At 42.1% G+C, this 23,859-nt stretch overlaps 2 protein-coding genes across 2 annotated transcripts in view; both read left to right on the forward strand.

The window, feature by feature from the left end:
* Positions 1-20,971, forward strand: part of LOC134966464 (nicotinamide N-methyltransferase-like) — a 59,821-nt gene extending 38,850 nt beyond the window's left edge. Inside the window, exon 4 of the mRNA XM_063943225.1 lies at positions 19,747-20,971. Coding sequence (XP_063799295.1) covers positions 19,747-19,923 — 177 coding nt within the window. The 3' untranslated portion in view covers positions 19,924-20,971. The remainder of the gene's footprint in view (positions 1-19,746) is intronic.
* Positions 20,972-21,285: 314 nt separating this feature from the next.
* On the forward strand, positions 21,286-22,263 carry LOC134965287 (paraneoplastic antigen Ma1 homolog). Its single transcript, XM_063941769.1, has one exon. The coding sequence runs from the start codon at positions 21,286-21,288 to the stop codon at positions 22,261-22,263; it is 978 nt and encodes a 325-aa protein (XP_063797839.1).
* The last annotated feature ends 1,596 nt before the right edge of the window (positions 22,264-23,859 follow it).

Consider the following 23,859-nt stretch of genomic DNA (forward strand, 5'->3'; position numbering starts at 1 on the left):
CACATACACAATGACACTATACAGGGGTCCATACACACACACACACACACACACACACACACACACACACACACACTGACACTATACAGGGGTCCTTACATACACTGACACTATGCAGGGGTCCATACACACACAATAACACTATACAGGGGTCCATACACACACAAAGACACTATACAGGGGTCCATACACACACACACACACACACACACACACACACACAATGACACTATACAGGGGTCCATACACACACAATGACACTATACAGGGGTCCATACACACACACACTAACACTATACAGGGGTCCATACACACACACTGACACTATACAGGGGTCCACACACACACACACACACACACACACACACACACACACACACACACACACACACATATACATACACACACTAACACTATACAGGGGTCCTTACATACACTGACACTACGCAGGGGTCCATACACATACACACACAAACACACATGCACACACACGCACACACTGATACTATACAGGGGTCCACACACACACACACTGACACTATACAGGGGTCCATACACACACACACACACACACACACACACACACACACACACTGACACTATACAGGGGTCCATACACACACTGACACTATACAGGGGTCCACACACACACACACACACACACACACACACACACACACAATAACACTATACAGGGGTCCATATACACACACACACACACACACACACACACACACACACACACACACTATACTGGGGTCCATATACACACACACACACACACACACACACACACACACTATACAGGGGTCCATACACACACACACACACACACACACACACACACACACACACACACACACACACTGACACTATACAGGAGTCCATACACACACACACTGACACTATACAGGGGTCCACACACACACACACACACACACACACACACACACACACACAATAACACTATACAGGGGTCCATACACACACACACACTATACAGGGGTCCATACACACACACACACACACACACACTAAACAGTTGTCCATACATACACACACTCACACTGACATTATACAGGAGTCCATACATACACACACACACACACACTGATAATATACAGGGGTCCATACACACTGCAACCTCCCCTCCCTCCTAGACACACACACACACACACACACACACACTAACACTATACAGGGGTCCATACACACACAATGACACTATACAGGGTTCCATACACACACACAATGACACTATACAGGGGTCCATACACACAATGACACTATACAGGGTCCACACACACACACACACACACACACACACACACACACACACTGACACTATACAGGGGCACACACACACACACACACACACACACACACACACACACACACACTATACAGGGGTCCATACACACACATACACTTTACAGGGGTCCATACACACACACACACACACACACACACACACTATACAGGGGTCCATACACACACACACACACACACACACACACACACTATGCAGGGGTCCATACACCCACACTGACACTATACAGGGGTCCACACACACACACACACACACACACACACACACACACACTGATACTATACAGGGGTCCTTACATACACTGACACTATGCAGAGGTCCATACACACACAATAACACTATACAGGGGTCCATACACACACAATGACACTATACAAGGGTTCATACACACACAATGACACTATACAGGGGTCCATACACACACACATACACACACACACACACACACACTGACACTATACAGGGGTCCATACACACACAATAACACTATACAGGGGTCCATACACACACAATGACACTATACAGGGGTCCATACACGCACAATGACACTATACAGGGGTCCATACACACACAATGACACTATACAGGGGTCCATACACACACACTGACACTATACAGGGGTCCATACACACACACACACACACACTATCACTATGTGCTGGCGGGGGTAGGGGGTGGTGCGCGTCACCCCCTCACATGCTGTACGGTGCGTGTACCTGTTGCAGTAAGCCACTCTGAGTCAGTAGACTGCATCGGCCGCCCGGGAGGGAAATGTGATGTCTGCTGCTGATCAGGAGCCAGGAGCCGGGAGCCGTGACCCGCCCGCTGCCCACTGTTGACTGCACTCACTCACCAGCTCCAGCCTCCAGGGTATGCGTGCCGTCTCCTCCGGACCGCGGCGTGATCCTCCTGACGGCGAGTGGTGTGGTGCGGAGCTGCAGACACTCGGCTCTTCCGCAAACTCCTGACTGGCAAGCCCCGCCCCCGGCAGTTAATATGGCGTGGTTAATATGATAGTGACCACCGGTGGAACCACCGGTTCCCCGGCAGGCCAGTCCGAGCCTGTCCTCCTTTGACACTTCTCCACCCCAACTGTGTGATACCCAGGTAAATTGGTGTTCAGGTTGCCGGCTGTTGGGATCCCGGCGCACAGTATACCGGTGCCAGAATCCCGACAGCCGGCATACCAACACTTTTTCTCCCTCTTGGGTGTCCACGACCCCCCTGGAGGGAGAATAAACAGCGTTGCGCGCGTAGTGCACCACCGTGCCCGCACCGTGGTGAGCGCAGCGAGCCCAAGAGGGGCTCATTTGCGCTCACCATTCTGTCGGTATGCCGGTGGTCTGGCTTCCGGCGCTGGTATGCTGGTCGCCGGGAGCCCGACCGCCGGCATACCCTACTACACCCTTGGTAAAGGCATCAGTGAGATGCGGCATCAGAGAGACGCGGCATTAGTGAGACGCACACTGTATAAAAAGGGAAAGCATCTCTTCAAATATTGTTGCAGCTTGTGTGAGTGCTGGCATTACTCTGCCATGGACCAGGTGCATTGAGTATATAGGAATTACAGTAGTTATAGTGGAACATTCACAGTTTAAACTAATTGATTTCCAGACTAACACCATTTGTCTTAGATGGAACCATCAGGATATAGAAACAATTAATCCATTGGATTTCCAGTTGTCATTACCGTGATCCAGTTCATATGTTTGAAAGAGTTGTTGGCTCTGTGAGTAAGTCGGGTACACAGTCACACTGGGCGATAATTAAATGCCGGAGATGGACTTCCGCTTTCGGCTCCAGCATGTGAGCAGCACAGCAGGATAGGCTGCTGACCACAGCAATTTCATGGCTCCTAGAGCCTCCATAATCTGTCTCACCTGCAGCGGAACCCCTCGTGCCAGTGGGGAACCGCATGGAGAAATTTTTATGTACCTCCATGACCCACAGTCAGAGTATCAAAACCGGGAAGGGGGAATCCAATAAGGCGCCCACCAAGGAGAGCATGGAGCTGCAGCACCAGCCCCTCCTGAGGCTATAGAAATACCTAGGCTACTCCTCAGGGCACTGGGAGATCTATAGCAGCATCCAGTAGTGAGTATACTGCTCCTGCACACACTATGCTCCCTCTGCTCTCTGACACCTCACTGCCAATGCCTAACACCCTAGTCACATATAGAGATCTGAAAGCTGCCATGCGGGAGGCTATAGCCCCCATTCTAGCTGCTCAAACCGCTGATATAGCAAAGCAAATTGATTCACTTACCACAGGATTCAAAAATCTGAATGCCATGTGGGTGCTTTATTTGGTGATGTTTGTAAATTGCAAGTCTCCCATGCTAAACAAGTTAAATCACAACAGCAGCTATTGCTGAAAATCGATGAAGGTGAAAATAGGTCGTGCAGAAATAATCTGAGACTGGTAGGAATACCAGAATCTATTTAAAGGCACAGAGTTATTGGAATTCATCAAAATCACATTGCCATCCCTTCTTAATATTTCTGAAGCTTGCAAAGATATGGTGATCGAACGCGTACACAGGATTGGCCCAGAGAGGAAACATGACCCCAGACCTAGGATGGTCATTTTTAAGACGCTTAATTATATACATAAAGACGCAATTTGGTCAGCCTCACGTCGTCAATGCGGCCTTACCTGGCAGGGCCAAAAGATCATTATTTTACAAGATTATTCGGCCGAGCTGACTAGGGAAGAAAAGAGTTCTCACCACTGTGCTCACAATTGGTGGTAAAAGGACGTAAATTCGCACTACTATATCCCGCACGTCTACGTCTGTATGAAAGTGATAATCATGTTGACTTCAATACTGTGCAAGATGCAGCTGCTTATCTTCAGCAAGCTAATACAGAAGAACAATGTGATGATATGCCCTCTGATATGACGGGTTACTGTTTACACACTTGTAGAGGTAGAATGTTGCTGCACTATCTCTACACAGCCTACACAGCCTACTTACAGTCGAGTTTTTGCTTTTTTGCTGGACCTACTATCTCCCTGGCAGTTGATATAATTCTTTTGCTATTTGGTTCCCTCCTTGATATAAGACGATTAACCTCTTCTGTTAAACCTTCCAAACTGACTACTCTTCCTTCTTTCGCATGTTATGTCACACATTGTTCAGGTGGTCATGTTCTATTATTTGAATGGTTAAATACCTCAGCATTGTGTCCACTCCAGTGCTGGGCCAGGTTTATTATGTTATGTTATTACAATTAGGCTCGGCGGTGGGTGGCTGACAGTCCCGAAACGCTGAGTATTGTTGGCAGTGATGCTAGAAATCCCGGGAAGTTTATTTCAAACTGTTACGGGGGATACACTGGACCTCCCCGGGTCTTTTGTCTTCCTTGTCAGGAGAAACACCTGTTCTAAGTGTAGCGCCCAGTGCTTATGACAGGCAGCAGATGTGAAATTGTACACCGGCCATTTTTGTGTTTAGAGTCTACATCTTCCTTTGGATTCAGAGGATATACAGAGAGACATGCAGAGGCTGTCGGGGGGGTGGGGAAACAGGGCATGGAGAGGGGGGAGTGGAGAATGGAATGCTTTTGTCCAGTGGAGTGGAGGAGGAGATGGGCCAGAAGGGAGAAGTAACCATGTGTTGGATATAGCTAAGATGTAGCCGACAATGACTGGAGAATACTGGGGAAGAAGTCAACGTGACTGTACAGAAAGAGCCCTACTGAGAGGGAGAACGCCAGTCTGATGAAGTTAAGTGGTCTGCAGAGGATAATGCATTTCAAACCTTCTTTTTTAACCCCTGGAGAGGACAGGTTGCAGAGGGACACACTTTGGAGGAATGTGAGATAAGTAACAGTTTACAGTGTTATGTTTCTTGGTAAAGACTGACCAATATTAGCTAACAAAGTGTGTGATTTCACCAAGAATCAGTTTGTGGAACTACAAGTACCAGTGTTGCTGACAGTGCCAATTGGAACCCGTTAAAGTACAGTTTTCTCCAAGCCATAGCATGCAGAAGATAATGTACTCTGAAATAACAGTGCACTATGTCAAAGTTGAAAAATATTGCAATACACACATCACGTACAAACAAAACACAGGTGGCCTCCACGCGTGTACTTGTTCTGCTGTGCGTGCACATATTCGCAATTTGCATATGGTTACCTCCCGCGTTCGTGCGCATCAGCACATGGTATGGGTATTTACGGTAGAGTTTGTGAACGCATGGAGAGCTATCAAAACACATTACATGTTTAATCCAAATAGTGCACAATGTACACATAGTCCCCCTGCATCACATCAGAAATTAACATCAGTTTAAATGGTAACAGAACAAAGGGATTCACCTTTACAGGATAGGAGGGGACAGAACAAGGTTACAAGGTGGTGTTTGGTATCCAGCTGTAGGGTATTTTAAGGGAAACATTCCGGTGTTGGTTTGAGGAAGATCGCATGTTCCTGCGGATAGTTATGTGCAGGAGCAGAATAGAGATATAAACTGTATTTACTGTACATTATGTATGCGGCGGGAATCCAGAGGAGACCACCCACAAGAGCAGTTGGGAAAGACATCGCCTACCTATTCAAACCGACCTATGACCTCTCCTGTACTGTAAAAGTGCATTCCTGTGTCCAATGGACAACGGGATTACAGTATCTATTGTATTGCTTTTGGAAGAAGTGTATATAGAGAGCCTGCTACTGGTATGGTCAGACAGAAGGCTCACAACGTTATCTATCAGATGGCGGAGGACCGGGTAGCGCAAGCAAATCCACTCACGTATGTAACATTGACTGTAGCCATTATTCTGTTATATTGTCTTATATTGTATTGTATATGTTGTAACCCCCTTTCAGCAATATTATGCTGTGTTGTCGGAACCCAGTGATTTAACTACAAATTGGTGTCGTGTCTTCATTGCCCTGCTAGGGTTTAAAGTGTTTTATCATTGCATTGCATTACTGTGAAAGTTTAAAAGTGTATTAGTAACGCATTGCATTGCTGTATAAGGTTTAAAGCATATTCATTGGGTGTGTACGCGCTGCGGGTGCATTGTACCGTCAGTGCGGCGTTTGTACACAGAGTCCGTACATCGTACGGGACTCTCTACGCTAATAGCGTAAAAAGTACGTAGCGTGTGTACCAAGTATAGCAGCCGCAGCTGCTAAAGGTTTAAAGTGTGTTTAGAGTGTACAGAAGGTATCGCTTTTCATTCCTGCATATAAATCAACATTGTCAGTTGGGGGCTCTCACGGGATATCACGTTCTTAATGATGCACTGTACATTACAAACGCGGCTGTAATTGACCGGCTCCAATGGACGCATTGAGAAGCTGATGAAAATAACATCCACGTTAATGTAATTTTGTGGTATCAGTAAGCCGCTGGTATGAAATTCAAGGGACAATGCATTTCTCATAATATTTAAGATGCTAAAATGTATTTTCATTGTTGCAAAACAAGGTTCAAATTAGTCATATTGTGTTTGATTCAGATTGGATTGTTTATCTGTTTAAGTAGGTTTAAAAGTATATTTAAAAGTTGCTGCATAGCCTTGATATAGTGTTTTATTTAACTCAGGCCTAAAATAACTTCAGGTGCTTGTATGATGTGTGATTTCTTTGTGACAAAGGAAGCCGCATGGTCTGTCCTCCATTTTGGACTAACCACATGGCCTGTCCACCATTTTGTGTAACCCTCATGGATGTGGAAGGGGGAGTAGCAGCGGCCATTTTGGTAAGGTAATTTTTCTAAATGGCTGATTTTCACTGCCCAGAATAATCAGCTCTCCTTGGTCACATGAATCACCATTTATGAGTTACCAATGCATTTATTTAACCCATGCCATAGTCAATTACAAATAGTTTCAGCTGGGCCTAGTGAAAGTTAATAGTGAGATGAATACTTAGTGTAAGAATTACACACAGATTAAAAAAAAAAAAAAAAAAAAAACACTTTTTTTTTCTTTTACCTCTAGGATTTAGTAACTCTGCTTGCTATAAGATAGCCATTGAAATGCAAATTAACCTGTGTAACTGCTTTTTCCTAGCAGTGAAAAACCACCTTTACAGGCAGCCAAAAGCACATAGCATTGATATGCAAATTAGAAGCACTGAATGGGTAAATGAGTCCCATAGGAGACCAGTGAATAGTACATATATATAATATTATAATTGTGTGTGTTTATATCAATGTATGTTCTGCAAGATGGCTATCCAATCTGAATCATATCATTTAAATTATTGATTATTGCTAGAGTCATTATAGATCTGTGTGAAATAGGATACATTTGTTGCTATATAGGTAAATTTATAGGTAAATCTGAAATAACAGTATTTTAAGGAAGTAAGCGTAAAGCACAAACACAGTCTGGCCTAGTTGTAAAGGTTTATACGGAACAAGTGTGTGTTGTGTTTAGTGGGCAATAGTAGTTTTTATTGCTCACATTTATAGAGCTGTGTGATTTACTGCGGATGTACAGTTTTGTACACATGTCTCAGACAAAGTACGGAACTGCACACGCAGCGTAAGAGACACCCATGGTCGCTTGTTTGTGCAAAGTGCGTAAGAATGCGGGCGCTGAGTGCAAGTTATACAATAGTGTCGTTTAGTTCAAAGGTGGGATAGTAGACATTTAATACAATAGCACATAACTATCAGATTTAAAAAGCGGGTTACTCTAAATTTAGTTTAAAAACTGTATTGCCCCTGGGGTTAGGCTGCCTTTCTGAATGATTCCAAATTTTCTGTACAGAAAAGAAAAAGTGTACTTGAGCGAGCGAACGTAGGAGTGAGTGGAACTGAACCCCGGAAGTCGGGTCCCGTGGTACATCAAGTAAGAGGAGGCTTGGTGGTGTGAAGTGGATGACTCACGTTAATATAGATTGAAATACGCAAATCGTGAGGTGATTTGTAGAGGAGCGTGATAGTGCATTGTATTGCGAAGTATTGAAGTTAAAAAGGTTTTTGGTATTACGCTCCAGACTGAGGGTCCCAGTTTGTACTACGACCCGTGATCGTACGGCAGATAGGTAACAAGTACCTTTATGCTGTGCGATTGGACCGCGCATTTGTGGATGCAATATATATAGCGCAACTGGATACCCCTTTGCGTAAAATCGTGGTACCATTAGCACTGTATAGAGCATACGCAAGTGTGATTTGTGTATAAGTGTATAGGGAGTTTTCGCTGGTTTCTCTCAGGAAAATCTCCAATGGTGTACATTCACTGGAAATAGGTAAGTCACTCCTAAACACTTCCAGTGAATAGAAATCAGATAGGGACCTCACTGGGTATGCGGTGGTCATTCTTGGAGTGAGTCGTGGTACCCGGCGGAGAAGGAGTGGGTGAAAGCGCTTTAAGAACTTTCACCGTCTATTCGTATTGTGCATTGGGGATTGCGTAATAGGAAAACGTCCGCGATGAGATCCAATTGCACAAGCGGTGGACGTTTAACCAGGGTTCAGGTTGAGGTGCCGCGGCCCAAGGGGTCAGCGAGGTTTGTTATGTGTGGTAAATATGGATCACACGCTGAAGACTTTTTGTCTGAATGGGTACGTATGACTGACAAAGATAGGGTACCATTCCCTAAAGTGGGCAGTTTTGAACCAGAGGTATTGCAGAATTTAAAGAAAAGGATATGTCTGATAAAATCCAAGAAACAAAGGAGTAGACATACAGATTGTTTAAATTTATGGCAGCAGGAGGGAGACGTGCAAAAGGAATTGGCTCGCGCAGCAGGTTCCAAACCTAGAGGGGAAAACAATGGCGACTGCACCACCACTACCGTATATTGCGGGGGAGAAGATGGCTACAGTCAATGGTATATCCGTAAAATATAGTAGTATGTAAAAACAATGTATTAACCCTAATTATTTTTTTTGCAAGATGTATCCTGGTTTTTTTTTTAAAGTCTTTTCAAGGTTATAGGTCACAAGAGGATGATGGACTAGCTGGCAGATCAGTTCCTGTATTTATTTACAGAGAGAGAGAGATATAAGATGCATTGGAGGGAATGGTAATTGGCCTGTAACTGTAATTGTATGTAACTGTATGTTTTAACTGCTTACTGTATGAGTTGTAACTATAGGTATACTGTACTTTGTAATATATATATTAAATCTATATCTTTTTTTTTAATAACAAATATATCCAGCCAAATCGCAGCTCTCCTCCAAGCAGTCACCTCGCTGCAGGAAACTCAGGTGGTGCCTGTCCAACCAGGTAGAGCAGTAACAATATTCCCCAATGAAAGAACTGGTGAGGTCACAGCTACCGGTTAGTGTGAGACAGTTCATTGCAAAGAGACAACACCTCACAGTAAACAGATTAGGAACGGAATGGTAGGATTACACCCTGTCTTGGAAATAGTAACCCCCAATGGGGGAACCGATAGTCAGGGAATAATCCTCACCAGGAATAATGCAATGTATTGCCCGTGGCCCAGAGATGAGCTGCGATCAATCATTTCAGAATTCCCCGACCCTCGGAGCATTTAGCCAGATGTCAGAAATTTTTCAGAGATCTGGGTAATGCGTATGAACCGACAAACAAACACTGGCGGATATTTTTGAAAGCGTGCCTACCTCCTAATATTGACACCCAAAAATGTATCACTGATTGTAGATTAGAGTTGGATAGTCTTATGACTGACAAAACACAATCAGGAGAACTTAGAGCAAATTAACATGCAACTAGAGTTGTATTTCCCCACAACTGTTAAGTGGAGAAAAATAAAATTTTCTCCATAAAACAAAGGGAAAACTTTAATGACATCTGAATACTTCCATCAGGACCTGCAAATAATAAATAGATACATGGGGGTATCAGATACAGGGAACGATGCGAATTACTGGAAGGTAGCTGTTTCTGTATTAATGGACGGACTCAATCAGACAGTAAGGGACAGGGTACAAACATTTTTTGCCTGATTGTATAGCTTGTCGTAGAGAGTGCGCGATTGAACACCATAAGAATATTGCTAGGCATAGAGAACTGCAGGAGGAGAGGCTGGGGATTGAAAGTATACAGGCTCTTACACCAGAGTCTCATCAGCCTAAACCCCAAAAACCCTGGTGGTAAGAAAAGACCAAGAAATTGTTACATTTGTAAAAAAAAAATAAAGGACATTTTGCTAGAGATTGCAAGAGTAGTAGAGCACATAGCCAATATAGACCCCTAGACAGAGAAAACAAGCCACGTTATTAAACACATAGACGGGATCAAGGGACATATAGTAAGGAGTCACGAGCCATATAGAAAACACAGATTTGGTTAATGGGAAGAATGGAATAAATGCAACGTTACCCTTTTGACAGAACTTACTGGGGTTAGGAGGAGGTCTCTAAACTTCTGCTTCTTTCTCTAGCAGAAGTGACCTCTAACTAATTTAGCAGAAGTTTTGTTAGAGATGGTATACATATAGCGTGCTCCCGCCCAGGAAGTACAAATTATGTTGGATACCCATGATGACTAAGGTTGCATTTCACTGTTCTAGATACATGTCCATCACAGGTAGAGGAAATTATCTCAAAGATATCGGGTTCCCCATGAATTTAGAAAGGACAGGACACTGGATTGATGGCTGGGATAGTCCCAGTAGAGATATAACACACATAGATTTTTATTTTTATTTTTTTGGGGAGCAGACCGAGTAGAGAATCATTCCCCTTAGTGCCCAATCCAGATGTCAAACTTTGTAAAAATCTTCTTTGCCTCTACCAACTTATCTGTTACTAAACTCTATGTGATTTGTCTTCAAAGCTTCCTCTTCATCTCTTACGTTCACCGACAGGGTTACAGTTCAGACGCCACAGGCCAACTCAGTCTTCCAGAGTTCTGCCCAAATCCAGTATAACTCACCAGCATAGGGACACCAGTATTAACGCAGTGTGCCTGGTCATGCTCAAAGGGTGGAGAATGAGAATACTGGTGAAGGGAGACTGTGCATAGACACCGATATGCATGATGGCGTGACAGCCTGATGGTGAACGCAAATCTGAAAAATGTTCTTTTTATTATTTCCTTTCTCTTTTCACTTTCCACAGATGGTTTACTTCACACAACTGATAATACACAACAGTTAAACACATTGAAATGCAAGATTTATGTTACCTACAGAAAGGCCGCTGACCCGGAGAGAACTCGTGACAAAGAGTGTAGAGAACCTCGTATCACTGGAGTGTCTGTTCCGGGAAGGTTGAGAGGCAGGACTGTTGAAGGGCATCCAAGCACAGATCTAGAACGGTTGTAGTATAATTTTTTTTTCACCTCCCCCTGCATTTTCCTGTCTTTTCCCCTTCTTATTTTCCTCCTTTCCCTAAATGAAATGGATCGATCACAAGAGACTGCGTTTCGGGTACTATTAGTAACTCTGGTTTTGATAAGGACAGTTTGTTTTTGTGAGGGTCCCAGAGAGGTCGAGCAGGGATCTGGAATTTGTTCTGATGGTAAGTATGAATTTGTAGGATCTCAGGATCAGCACATCACTTTAGTAAAGGCTGGCATCAGTAAGCGCTCTGGTAGTCAGGGAGCTCGGAGGCACTGTGAGAGGTTATTGTCTGATGAATATTGTATTTGCAGGAATTATGAGAATATAGTTGAGGATGGGTGTATTCAGAGATGTCAGTCCAACCTTAATATCGACATGGACCGTTATCCGTTGAGTGATTAACACTCACTAGTGGGTAAGGTCTTAAACCAGACAGAATGCTGGGTGTGCTCACAAGTACCTCAAGGTCAGAGCAAGTCAGGATTAGTACCGAACCCTTTAGCAATAGATGAGGTACTCGAATTGCGGGGTGGGAGACCGGTGGACAAGAAATTCAATATTTCTAGGCCCCCTAGTTTGAAGCTCCACCAGTATCATGTAGATAGATCCTTATTGTGTTTTAATATTTCCAATTACCGAAAATCGGGAAATTGGGAAGTGACGTGGAATAACCAGACAATTACCTTTTCACACAGAGCAGATAGGATACCCATAGACTCTGAACTTGTACGCCAAATAGCCAACAGTGGGAGGTATTTTCAGTATAGGTATACTCGTGGAAGCAAGACCATGTGGGTTGGAAAAGTATTGCCAGGGTATTGTGCTCATATCATCCAGCCCGATACTTGTACTGAGCAGATGGGAGAACTAGGGATTGGGTTTTTCACTTGGAAAGTTTGTAATATGGTGATGTCATATTCTGTCCCCTATGTTCTCCCAGATGATGCCTATTTCATATGTGGGAGGAAGGCGTACAAGTGGCTTGCCCCGAGCTCAGAGGGATTGTGTTATATTGGGAGAGTACTGCCAGAGGTCATGACCATAACCCATGATAAGATGAGAGATGTTCACCGCAGTGCTCAGGCTCCTTATACACATACTCACTGTGAACACATCATCAAGAGACACCTCATAGATAGGACAGAGCACGCAACCTCTGATTTGATCCACGAATCCACCGGGATTCAATTCCTTCTCACATTAGACATCACACGTACTGCCAGAGGAATTATAAATTATAGGTATATCCATGCGCTAGCGAACTTGATAGATAATATCACTGAGATGTATGACGACACCTTCAGGTATACGGGAAGGGAGTTACAAGCTTACAAGAAGGAACTGATTCAGCACAGGATGGTCCTCAATTATATCACAGCCGTGACAGGTGGGTACTGTGTTACTCTGGCAACTCAATAATGGGTTGAAGTGCTGTACGTATATTACGAACAGTACTGACGACCCAACGGAGATCATCGATTAAAATATGGACGATATCTTGCAGTTGAAGTGGGAGTTCAGGAGGAAACACAGCCTTACCTTGGCGACTGTGAGTAATGAACTGACCGGCTGGGTCTCATGGTTGAACCCACAAAATTGGTTCTCAGGTTTAGGAGAGTGGGCTCAAAATTTTATTATGAGTGTAGGGAAGTTTCTCCTTTGTAATCTGGGAGTCGTCATAATTATTGGTTTGATATTTAGGTGTGTTCGTATTCTGACGCGGCGCAAGCACGGCACAAAGTTGATGAGTCTCAGGAGCAAGGGTACTGTTATAGCAGCAGATTTAATTCATGACCCTTACATAGAGACAGTGTTATGATAAGGATTGAAAATTAATTTCATGGCCTGTTTCGTTCACCTGTTTTTCTTTTGTCTCCCCCTCTGCCCAGATACACCCATCCGGAAAAGACATCAGCCCTACCCAAGAATGTTTATGTAAATGTTTCTGTGAATGTATTTTAGATATGTGTCTTATCTTCATCTCTACAACCTTCAGTTAACAACACAAATAGTCGACAGGTGATATCCACATATACTAGCACTCACATATGTTCCCCCTCCATGTATCATCAACTAAATGTGCACCCCATTTGTTGGAACAAGAAGCCGAAAAGAGCTCGGTAGTGTTTGTTGGCCCATTTACAGATCCTTAATACGGGATGAGAAGGATTTAATGTATACTTTGCAATACCTCGAAGCTTATTTAGAACATATACTGCACGATGATACATGCCCCTCAGACATGGATTCATACATACATGCTTTTTACTATCCCACTAGGTCATACATTTCCTACCTACCACTCTCTCCTGACCATCCAAACTTCTGTAGATATTGTGTAGATATTTTTCTGTTTAGTAATTAGATAGTGGCAGTTATTGGTGACTGACAAAGGGTGGACTGTCAAAGTCGAAAAATATTGCAGTACACACATCACGTACAAACAACACGGCCTCCGCGCGTGTACTTGTTCTGCTGTGCGTGCACATATTCGCAATTTGCGTATGGTCGCTCCCGCGGTCGTGTGCATCAGCGCGTGGTATCTGTATTTACGGTAGAGTTTGTGAATGCATGGAGAGCTATCAAAACACATTACATATTTAATACAAATAGTGCTCAATGTACACATAGTCCCCCTGCACCACATCAGAAATTAACATCAGTTTAAATGGTAACAGAACAAAGGGATTCACCTTTACAGGATAGGAGGGGACAGAACAAGGTTACAAGGTGGTGTTTGGTATCCAGCTGTAGGGTATTTTAAGGGAAACATTCCGGTGTTGGTTTGAGGAAGATCGCATGTTCCTGCGGATAGTTATGTGCAGGAGCAGAATATAGATATAAACTGTATTTACTGTACATTATGTATGCAGCGGGAATCCAGAGGAGACCACCCACAAGAGCAGTTGGGAAAGACATTGCCTACCTATTCAAACTGACCTATGACCTCTCCTGTACTGTAAAAGTGCATTCCTGTGTCCAATGGACAAAGGGATTACAGTATCTATTGTATTGCTTTTGGAAGAAGTGTATAAAGAGAGCATGCTTCTGGCCAGGTCAGACAGAAGGCTCACAATGTTATCTATCAGATGGCGGAGGACCGGACCGGGTAGCGCAAGCGAATCCACTCACGTATGTAACATTGACTGTAGCCATTATTCTGTTATATTGTCTTATATTGTATTGTATATGTTGTAACCCCTTTCAGCAATATTATGCTGTGGTGTCGGAAGCCAGTGATTTAACTACAAATTGGTGTCATGTCTTCATTGCCCTGCTAAGGTTTAAAGTGTTTTATCATTGCATTGCATTACTGTGAAGGTTTTAAAGTGTATTAGTAACGCATTGCATTGCTGTATAAGGTTTAAAGCGTATTCATTGGGTGTGTATGTGCTGCGGGTGCATTGTACCATCAGCGCGGCGTTTGTACACAGAGTCCGTACATCGTGCGGGACTCTGTACGCTAATAGCGTAAAAAGTACATAGCGTGTGTACCAAGTATAGCGGCCGCAGCTGCTGAAGGTTTAAAGTGTGTTTAGAGTGTATAGAAGGTATAGCTTTTCATTCCTGCATATAAATCGACATTGTCAACTATAGTGGGGGATGTATTGTCTAATGCTGAGTGTGGTATGTGTGAAATTCCTTGTGATACTGCTGTTTAAGTTATGTTGTTTATTTATATGTTATTTTAATATTCTTTATGTGTTTTTTTTAATATTTATATTCTTTCTTTGAGGCAATATTGGTGTCATCTGATCCGGAAGGACAGGTCCGATACAGTAATTATGGCCGTGAGATTGCTGACCCGCATGTGGAACGCATACCCAATGATGTCGGTGTGTACTTCCTGTTTCCGGCCGGGCTCGACTTCCGGTCCAAACGACACTACCGCTATATCGTAGTGTACGTCACTACCGCTATATCGTTTTCCTGTGCAGATCGCAGGAGGGAGCCGCTAAAGGAGGTGGGTGGGAATCAATTAAGGATTTCTTTAAATAGAGACAAAGATGAGTATGACAGCATGCTTCTGAGGAAGGACCCATGATGGTCTGAAATGCGTTAAGCTGCTGATTAACCGAACGGGACCGAGGCCAGTAGATGACATCTTTTCCTGACAAGCATATGGATTGATCCGGATTCCATCCTTTGCCTATTTTATCATCTATCAGGACTGACTGTCATTTCTATTTGGTTTATGGATACCCATGTTGGTAGATATGCGATTTGGAAAATTTATGTTTGTGAGTGCATTTTATTAAAATTGTTATCCCTTTTTAAATAAGGATCTGCACTATTATTTGCTTTTTTTATTTGGAGGATCTGTGGTATTTCTTCAACTCATTATCTCCAATCAAGTGTTACCTGTGATTTGTGGTGAACTACTGAATTATCAGGAGATACTCACCATTTGGTGAGAGATACGCTTGTATAATATCTGTGGAATGTGAGTGTGAAACCCCCCGCTCAAATTTTCAATTCATTTGTATCAAACATCATTGCACTAGATGTTGTTTTTCCCTTCTCTTTGAGTTCTTTTTGATGAGTAAGACCAGAGAGAAGACCACATAGAAACAAGGAGGAATTAAATCATCATTTATATTGTTAAAGGGAAGTTGGTCTATTAATTTGGGTTATACCAAATCTTTGTTGCATGTAATCCTGCACAGCGCCTATTGAAGTATTATTTCTTTTGTGTTTGCATCCTGTTTAAAGAGAACCCTGGTGTTTTTCTCTTTCTATACTGCTTGGCTGCTAGTGTGAGCTTAAGTGCGCCTATTCACTTATCACCTTTTTTCTGAAAAATGTTCTTATTCTTTACACCTAGATTTGTGTTGGTGCACACATGTTTACCTATAGGGACAGTAGGAGGGAACTCCTTACTGATCTTTTTAATGCAAATGATGTTAATGTGGAAGATGAAGATCTCCAACAAGTTCTCAAAAAATTAGAGAATATTGTACTAAAAGAGAATAGATTGTGGTGGGAGATCATTAGTTTGGAGAAATATCAGGCAGAAGAAATTATACCGAAAGGTCTTAGAATAATTAAATCTGCCTATTTCACCTCCTCTAATGAAAAATTCCAGCACGATTGGGATAGTATTTTATCTAATTGCCCCTTTCGTTTGATTGAACTTATTTTAAAAGAAAGAAGAGCCACATTAGAGACCTTAAATTAAGAGGTTAATTCCCTTCTTAATCAGGTGAAACCATTCCGAGATCTAGAGGATTTTAAAACTACTGAAGAAGTGATTATTAGAAAAATAGAAAAAGAAACAAAACTGTTAAAAGCCAAAAAAAAAAAAAAATTACAGAGAGATATGAAAGTTAGTACAAAAACAGAGGAAAGACAGACTGATCCAGAGAGGAAAATAGTTAATGTACAGACCCCAAAACAAAAATGGTCTAAAGTACCATTCAGAAAGAGAAATTATAGATTTCGTGATACTGAACCATTTAATTCAAACTTAGAGAGAGAAAGCCCTAGATATAAGAGAAGAGAGGATAGATATTATGATCTATCGGAAACATTCAATAGACCATATTAAAGACAAGTGGATACTAATTGGAGGCCAAAGAGAAATAACCCCTCAGGTTACAACAGAAATAGAAATAGATTTCTCCCACTTCAGGAGTTGGATGATAGATCTATGTCGACTCCTTTTTTAGGGGGAGATTGGAGGGACAGAAAAGCGCAGTGCCACCAATAAAGTGTACAAAGAGGAGGGGCGCTAGAGGCGGTTCAAAAAGATGGGGGAAAGATAAGTGTTTAAAATCATCATCCATTCCATCTAATAAGGATGAGTGCAAAATCTTCAATTTAAGTAAAAGAATCCTAACAGATGAGGAAACTGGAGTCCTTAAAAAGGGCCTGAAATTTGCTCCAACTAGTACAGTGGATCCATTTATCATCTATATTGACATTCAGAAGTATGTTAGGAAACTAACGGTGAAGAAATTATTTATGAATAAGAAAGATGAGACACAGATAGATGAAGGGATACCTGAAATGAATAAATCAGGCTTGAGAGTTAAATCTACATTTTATCCCACCCACTGTAGAGGTAGTTCTATAGATTGTTTCAACAAACTTGTTAGTGATGATTTGGAATCTATTGTTGCAAAAAAAACAAGAATAAGAAGGAAAATGAATTTAACTAAAAAAAGAGTATGCTGCTATTCAGAATCTGAATAGTGATAATGCGTTAATTGTGAAACCTGCTGATAAAGGGGGAGCAGTAGTGTTGTTAAATAAAGAGGATTATATACAAGAAATAGTTGGTCAACTTGAAGATGGTAATACTTATAAAAAGATGAAAGGGGATTCTACTTTGAAAATAGGCCAGGACCTATTAAAACGAATAGATGATGCTTTGTCTAAAGGAATTATTGATAAGGCTGAACATAACTTTATTAATATTACACATCCATCAGCCTCCACAATATATATACTGCCAAAAATTCATAAAAATCAAATAAAACCACCGGGTCGTCCCATAATCTCAGGGGTTAATAGTCTCACGTCCAATTTGTCTGCCCTTGTTGACTTCTATTTGCAACCCTTAGTTAGAAAAACTAGAGCATATTTAAAGGATACAGGTGATGCTATTAGAAAATTAGAACAAATTAATTGGAATAATGGGTTCTTTCTTGTTAGTGCTGATGTGAGCATCTTATATACTATTATTGATGCAGACAAAGGATTAGAGGCTGTAAAATATTTTTTAGAATGGTCGGAATATAGGGAAGAGCTTTGTGAATTTATCCTTAAAAGTATCCTTTTTATTTTAAAGAATAATTATTTCTTTTTTAACAGAAATTATTACTTACAGATGGTGGGTACCGCAATGGGCACCAGATTCGCCCCGAGTTATGCCAACCTCTTCATGTCACACTGGGAGGAGTCTGTGGTGTGGCATGGGGAGGAGCTCGGGGCAGGATGGTATCCTGGACCTGCTTTATAGACGATATCCTTTTTATATGGTCTGGGTCAGAGGATGAATTATCTCTCTTCTGTACTGGATTAAATATGAATGATCATGGGATAAAATTGGTTTTTAATATGAGCACTACACAGATATCATTTTTAGATCTTTTAATTTATGTTAAGGATGGTGCACTCCATACGAGGAGTTTTAGGAAATCTACAGACTCTAACTCCTATATAGAAAGGAGTAGTCAGCACCATAAACATTGGCTTGAGGGAATACCTTTTGGTCAGTTTACTAGAATCATGCGGATTTGCTCAGAAAAGGCAATATGTGATAACAATATTGAGGAAATGACTGACCGTTTTAAACAGAAGGGATACAATAACACTATTTTATGTGATGCTAAGAAAAGGATTGATTTAATAGAAAGAGATCATCTGCTGAAGGAGAAAGATAAGAGTATGGTGAAGGGCACTGGTTATGAATGGGCCTTTATTAGTCAATATAATAGTCAATTTAAAGAAATTTAAACAGTTTTTAGGAAGAACTGGCAAATTTAAAAAAAAAGATCCAGTGCTAGGCCCTTCCTTACCGGATTATCCAAGTTTTATTTATAGGAAGGCCCCTTCACTGAAAAATAAATTAGTAAGGAGTACTTTAGATGATACAAAAAAACGAACAAGGATACGATGTCAGGGGTTCCATAGATGTGGCACATGTCTTATGTGCCGCACAGTTAAGGGGGAGAGAAAAATGAAGGAGTTTGTGGTGAACGGACAGACATATAAAATAAATGAATTCATTACATGCAACTCCAAAAATGTTGTGTATGCCCTTCAATGCAGTTGTATGTTCCTTTATGTAGGAAAAACAAGTTGGAACCTTAAGACACGTTTAGCAGAGCATATTTACAATATCAGGAAGGGGTTAGACACGCATACTGTGTCTTCACACTTTATAACAGTACATAAATCTAAGGAGTGTGAATTGGATGCATTTTGGGGTATCCAACAAATAGTCCCAAATTGGAGAACTAGGAATTTGGACATAAGATTGTCTAAAAATGAGATGCGCTGGATTCATACATTAAAAACATTGGTACCCAATGGTCTGAATGGGGACTTCGAGTTAAAACATTTACTAAACAAACATAATTCTCTCAGTTATGTTGTTTATTTATATGTTATTTTAATATTCTTTATGTGTTTTTAATATTTATATTCTTTATTTGAGGTAAAATTGGTGTCATCTGATCCAGAAGGACAGGTCCGATACAGTAATTATGGCCGTGAGACCGCTGACCCGCATGTGGAACGCATACCCGATGACGGCAGCGGGTACTTCCTATTTCCGGCCGTGCTCGACTTCCGGTCCAGACGTCACTTCCAATATACGTCACTTCCGCTATAACGTTTTCCCGCGCAGATCCCGGGAGGGAGCCGCTAAAGGAGGTGGGCGGGAATCAATTAAGGATTTCTTTAAATAGAGACAAAGATGAGTAGGACAGTATGCTTCTGAGGAAGGATCCATGAGGGTCTGAAACGCGTTAAGCTGCTGATTAACCAAACGTGACCGAGGCCAGTAGATGACATCTTTTCCTGACAAGCATATAGATTGATCCGGATTCCATCCGTTGCCTATTTTATCATCTATCAGGACTGACTGTCATTTCTATTTGGTTTATGGATACCCATGTTGGTAGATATGCGATTTGGAAAATGTATGTTTGTGAGTGCATTTTATTAAAATTGTTATCCCTTTTTAAATAAGGATCTGCACTATTATTTGCTTTTTTTATTTGGAGGATCTGTGGTATTTCTACAACTCATTATCTCCAATCAAGTGTTACCTGTGATTTGTTGTGAACTACTGAATTATCAGGAGATACTCACCATTTGGTGAGAGATACGCTTGTATAATATCTGTGGAATGTGAGTGTGAAACCCCCCGCTCAAATTTTCAATTCATTTGTATCAAACATCATTGCACTAGATATTGTTTTTTCCTTCTCTTTGAGTTCTTTTTGATGAAGAAGACCAGAGAGAAAACCACAAAAGAATTAAATCATTTATATTGTTAAAGGGAAGTTGGTCTATTAATTTGGGTTATACCAAATCTTTGTTGCATGCAATCCTGCACAGCGCCTATTGAAGTATAATTTCTTTTGTGTTTGCAACCTGTTTAAGTTGTAATTACCCAGTCAGTGATTGCAAAGGCCATGGTGTTATCTGTATACACAAGGAAGGTTCAGGAAGGGACAGACAGGAGAAAGCAGATTCATGTGTTATGTTAATTTTTTCTTATTACTGCATTATACACCCTTTAGATATGTGTGTGCATTACTAACCAATATGTTTCTATGCCTATTTAGTATATGCCCTCTTTTATTGATCGTACTATAGTACCTTGTATGTAAATGCATAAAAGCAATTGCTATTCCAGACCCTTTAATAAATGTGCCAGGGTGGCTTTTACAACATATCCGTGTGATATATTCCTGTAGTGGGGGCGGTCTAAGCACGTGGTGGGCAGGGGGTTTCCGAATCTCCCTCTGGTGTTCCTGAAATTGAACACTTCCCAGAAGAGCACGTCACGTCAAGTTTCGGGTGGAGGCACTAATACCAAGAGAAGTACAAGGTGAGAAGCATTGCAAAGCGGGAAGAGTTTAAATACACACCATTACCCAGAAAACCCAGGTAAAGGGGTGTTACAGTGGAGTGCACTGCTGAGCTTCGTACAGCTAACTCAGAATTTGCTTACCAGGTGGGCGCCATGGCTAATTTGAAGCCAGAAGAAGTATATGGTTGGTGTGAACAACTCTCCAAAGATTCAGAATGCTGTTTTGTCTTGTGCGGTGAACTGCATGAAGTTCCAGATGAGGAGGTTACCAAGATAATTGCAGATCGGACAGGGATACAGAGGCCAAATGTACTGGGCAGGAGGGATGATGCTGTGCTGCTAGAGAGCAATGCTGTGTTGGAGAGAGGATTGATCCCTGCTGTCATTTCCTATGAAGGAAGCAAATGTTGGAGCGTAGTGTTGCCTCTTAAGCCGAGTGAGGGGATGAGAGCTGCCCAAGAATCGAGTCCTACTGAAGAGAGGGCAAGGAGCCCCATTGTACAGTCCCCTGACATTCAAAGACAAGATGATTCACCTCTGGGCCTAAATGGAACCTCTGACATGCTGAGCCAATTATTTTTGGTCGCTATGAATAAACTTGTGGAGCAACTGGGAAGAAACCAGTATGATGGTGGATATAGGAGATTGAGACCTTTCTCTGGTGTCCAACCTGTTCTAACTGGAGAAGATGCCTATGAGGTGTGGAAAGACACTGCAATCCAGTACATGGAAGAGTGGCACTGTCCTGAGACTGCAAAGAGACAACGGATAGTGGAGAGTTTACATGGTCCAGCAATGAAGATTGTGCAGGCCACTTGTAGGAGTGACCCTAAGGCTACTGCACGGAACTATCTAGCGGCTCTGGAAAGAGAGTTTGGAACATCAGAAGATGCCACTGACCTCCTATTCAAGTTAAGAAACACCTGCCAAGAGCCGGGGGAGAGATTGTCCAAATATCTATACTGCCTGGACAAGCTAATTTACCGCATTGTGGAAAAAGGGGGAATGACCCTCAGTGAAATAGATGAGAGTCGCATGCAACAGTTACCAAGAGGAGCACTGTCTTTAGACCCAGTTGCATTGAAGCTCCGGGGAGACTCTACTAGAAACCCATCTCCTTCTTTCAACTAGCTAATCAATGAAGTCAAAAAAGAGGAAGCTATAATCGAAGCTAGAGATGGTGTGGCCAAGTAGATAAAGACTGTTAGCCTGAAACAGGAAACCAGTACAAAAGAGGTGGAGTTGCTGAAGATCCTTCAAGTGCAGAAGGAACAGATAGACCATCTGTTAGCCCTTCAGACAGCTAGAGAGGCCCCAAGGCCTTCACATCCATTATCTCCAATACAACTAGAGATTCGAGGTGACCCCAGAAGATGTTTCGAGTGCAGTCAGCCTGGACATATAGCTAGACAGTGTCCAGCCAGATGGAATCAGAAATCATCATATAAACAATCCCCACAACCTGAAAAGCCTTCGGGAAACGAGAAAGGGGGACCAGAAGACACCACCCTGGCCCTCTAAAGAAAGTTAGTACCAATGCTGTGGCGAACTCACCTGCTACCTGGAATATATTGCCACCTGGCCTAGTCGGTCCAGCGCCTCATGTGACTGCCTTATTGAATGGACAGAAGTGTATGGCTCTACTGGATAGTGGTTCCCAGGTGTCCATTGTGTTCGAGAAGTGGTTTCGTGAGAATCTATCTAATGTCAAGGTACATCCATTGTCTGGGCTGACCATCTGTGGCCTCAGCGAACAGAGCTATCCATATCTCGGATACATCACAGTGGACCTCAAGTTCCCAAGAGAAGTGACTGGGATTGAAAAAGAAGTGATGTGCTTGTCCTTTCTTACTTTAATAATCTTCAACTGCACCAAATCCAGTAGTCTTCTGCCACCTGATACTTATTTCAGTGTCACCTGCTGATGTAACTATGTTTATTTACCCTGTACTTGTCCTATACTGTCATCAACTGTAAGTTGCTGTTTTCCTGTTTGATTATTTGTTTATGTACTCTGTAATTGGGCACTGCGGAACCCTTGTGGTGCCATATAAATAAAGGATAATAACAATAATAATAATAATAATAATAATAATAATAATAATAATAATAAAAAAGTAGTTGCCCTTGTGTGTCAGGATTCAGAAGAAGAGGATAGAGATGTGCAAGTTATCATAGGAACCAATGCCCATTTGTTCAATACACTAGCCCAATGGTGCAGAGAGGAGGGTGGAAAGGAATATTACCAGATGCTCACCATTCATCCTGTATGCCTAAAAAATGTGGGGTTTTATCTGCACACCGAGTCCCTTGTGGTTCAGACAAGCTTCCGTACTATATAGATGACCAACCTACGTGAATAATTCTATAGATAAATATTGTACTGCGCTCAGTCCTATGCTCTTATGTTAATTGCAAAGGATGGATTTGTATATGTTGGCATCCTGTATGCCTGGCTGCCTATCGAAAAAGGAGGCAGAAGAAGCTCAGAAAAAGAGTGTGTTGGTTGCAGACAGTTTCCAACCATGCTTTGAAAGTACAGATGCCATGAAAGCTGATCTAGAGAGACTGATCAAAGAAATGTTAGAGAGGAGAGACGTTTTCTCCCTAGAAGATTGGGACCTACGGCTGGCTAAAGGGGTCCAACATAAGATACGTCTTACTGATGAAAAACCTTTTCGAGAAAGGTCACGAAGATTGGCCCCTGTGGATTTGTATGATGTAAAA

The sequence above is a fragment of the Pseudophryne corroboree genome, chromosome 10 (genome assembly GCF_028390025.1).
Source record: "Pseudophryne corroboree isolate aPseCor3 chromosome 10, aPseCor3.hap2, whole genome shotgun sequence".
Taxonomy (NCBI): domain Eukaryota; kingdom Metazoa; phylum Chordata; class Amphibia; order Anura; family Myobatrachidae; genus Pseudophryne; species Pseudophryne corroboree.

Excerpts from the sequence above, each read along its gene's own strand:
- LOC134965287 (XM_063941769.1), top strand. The coding sequence starts at position 21,286 with ATGGCTAATTTGAAGCCAGAAGAAGTATATGGTTGGTGTGAACAACTC.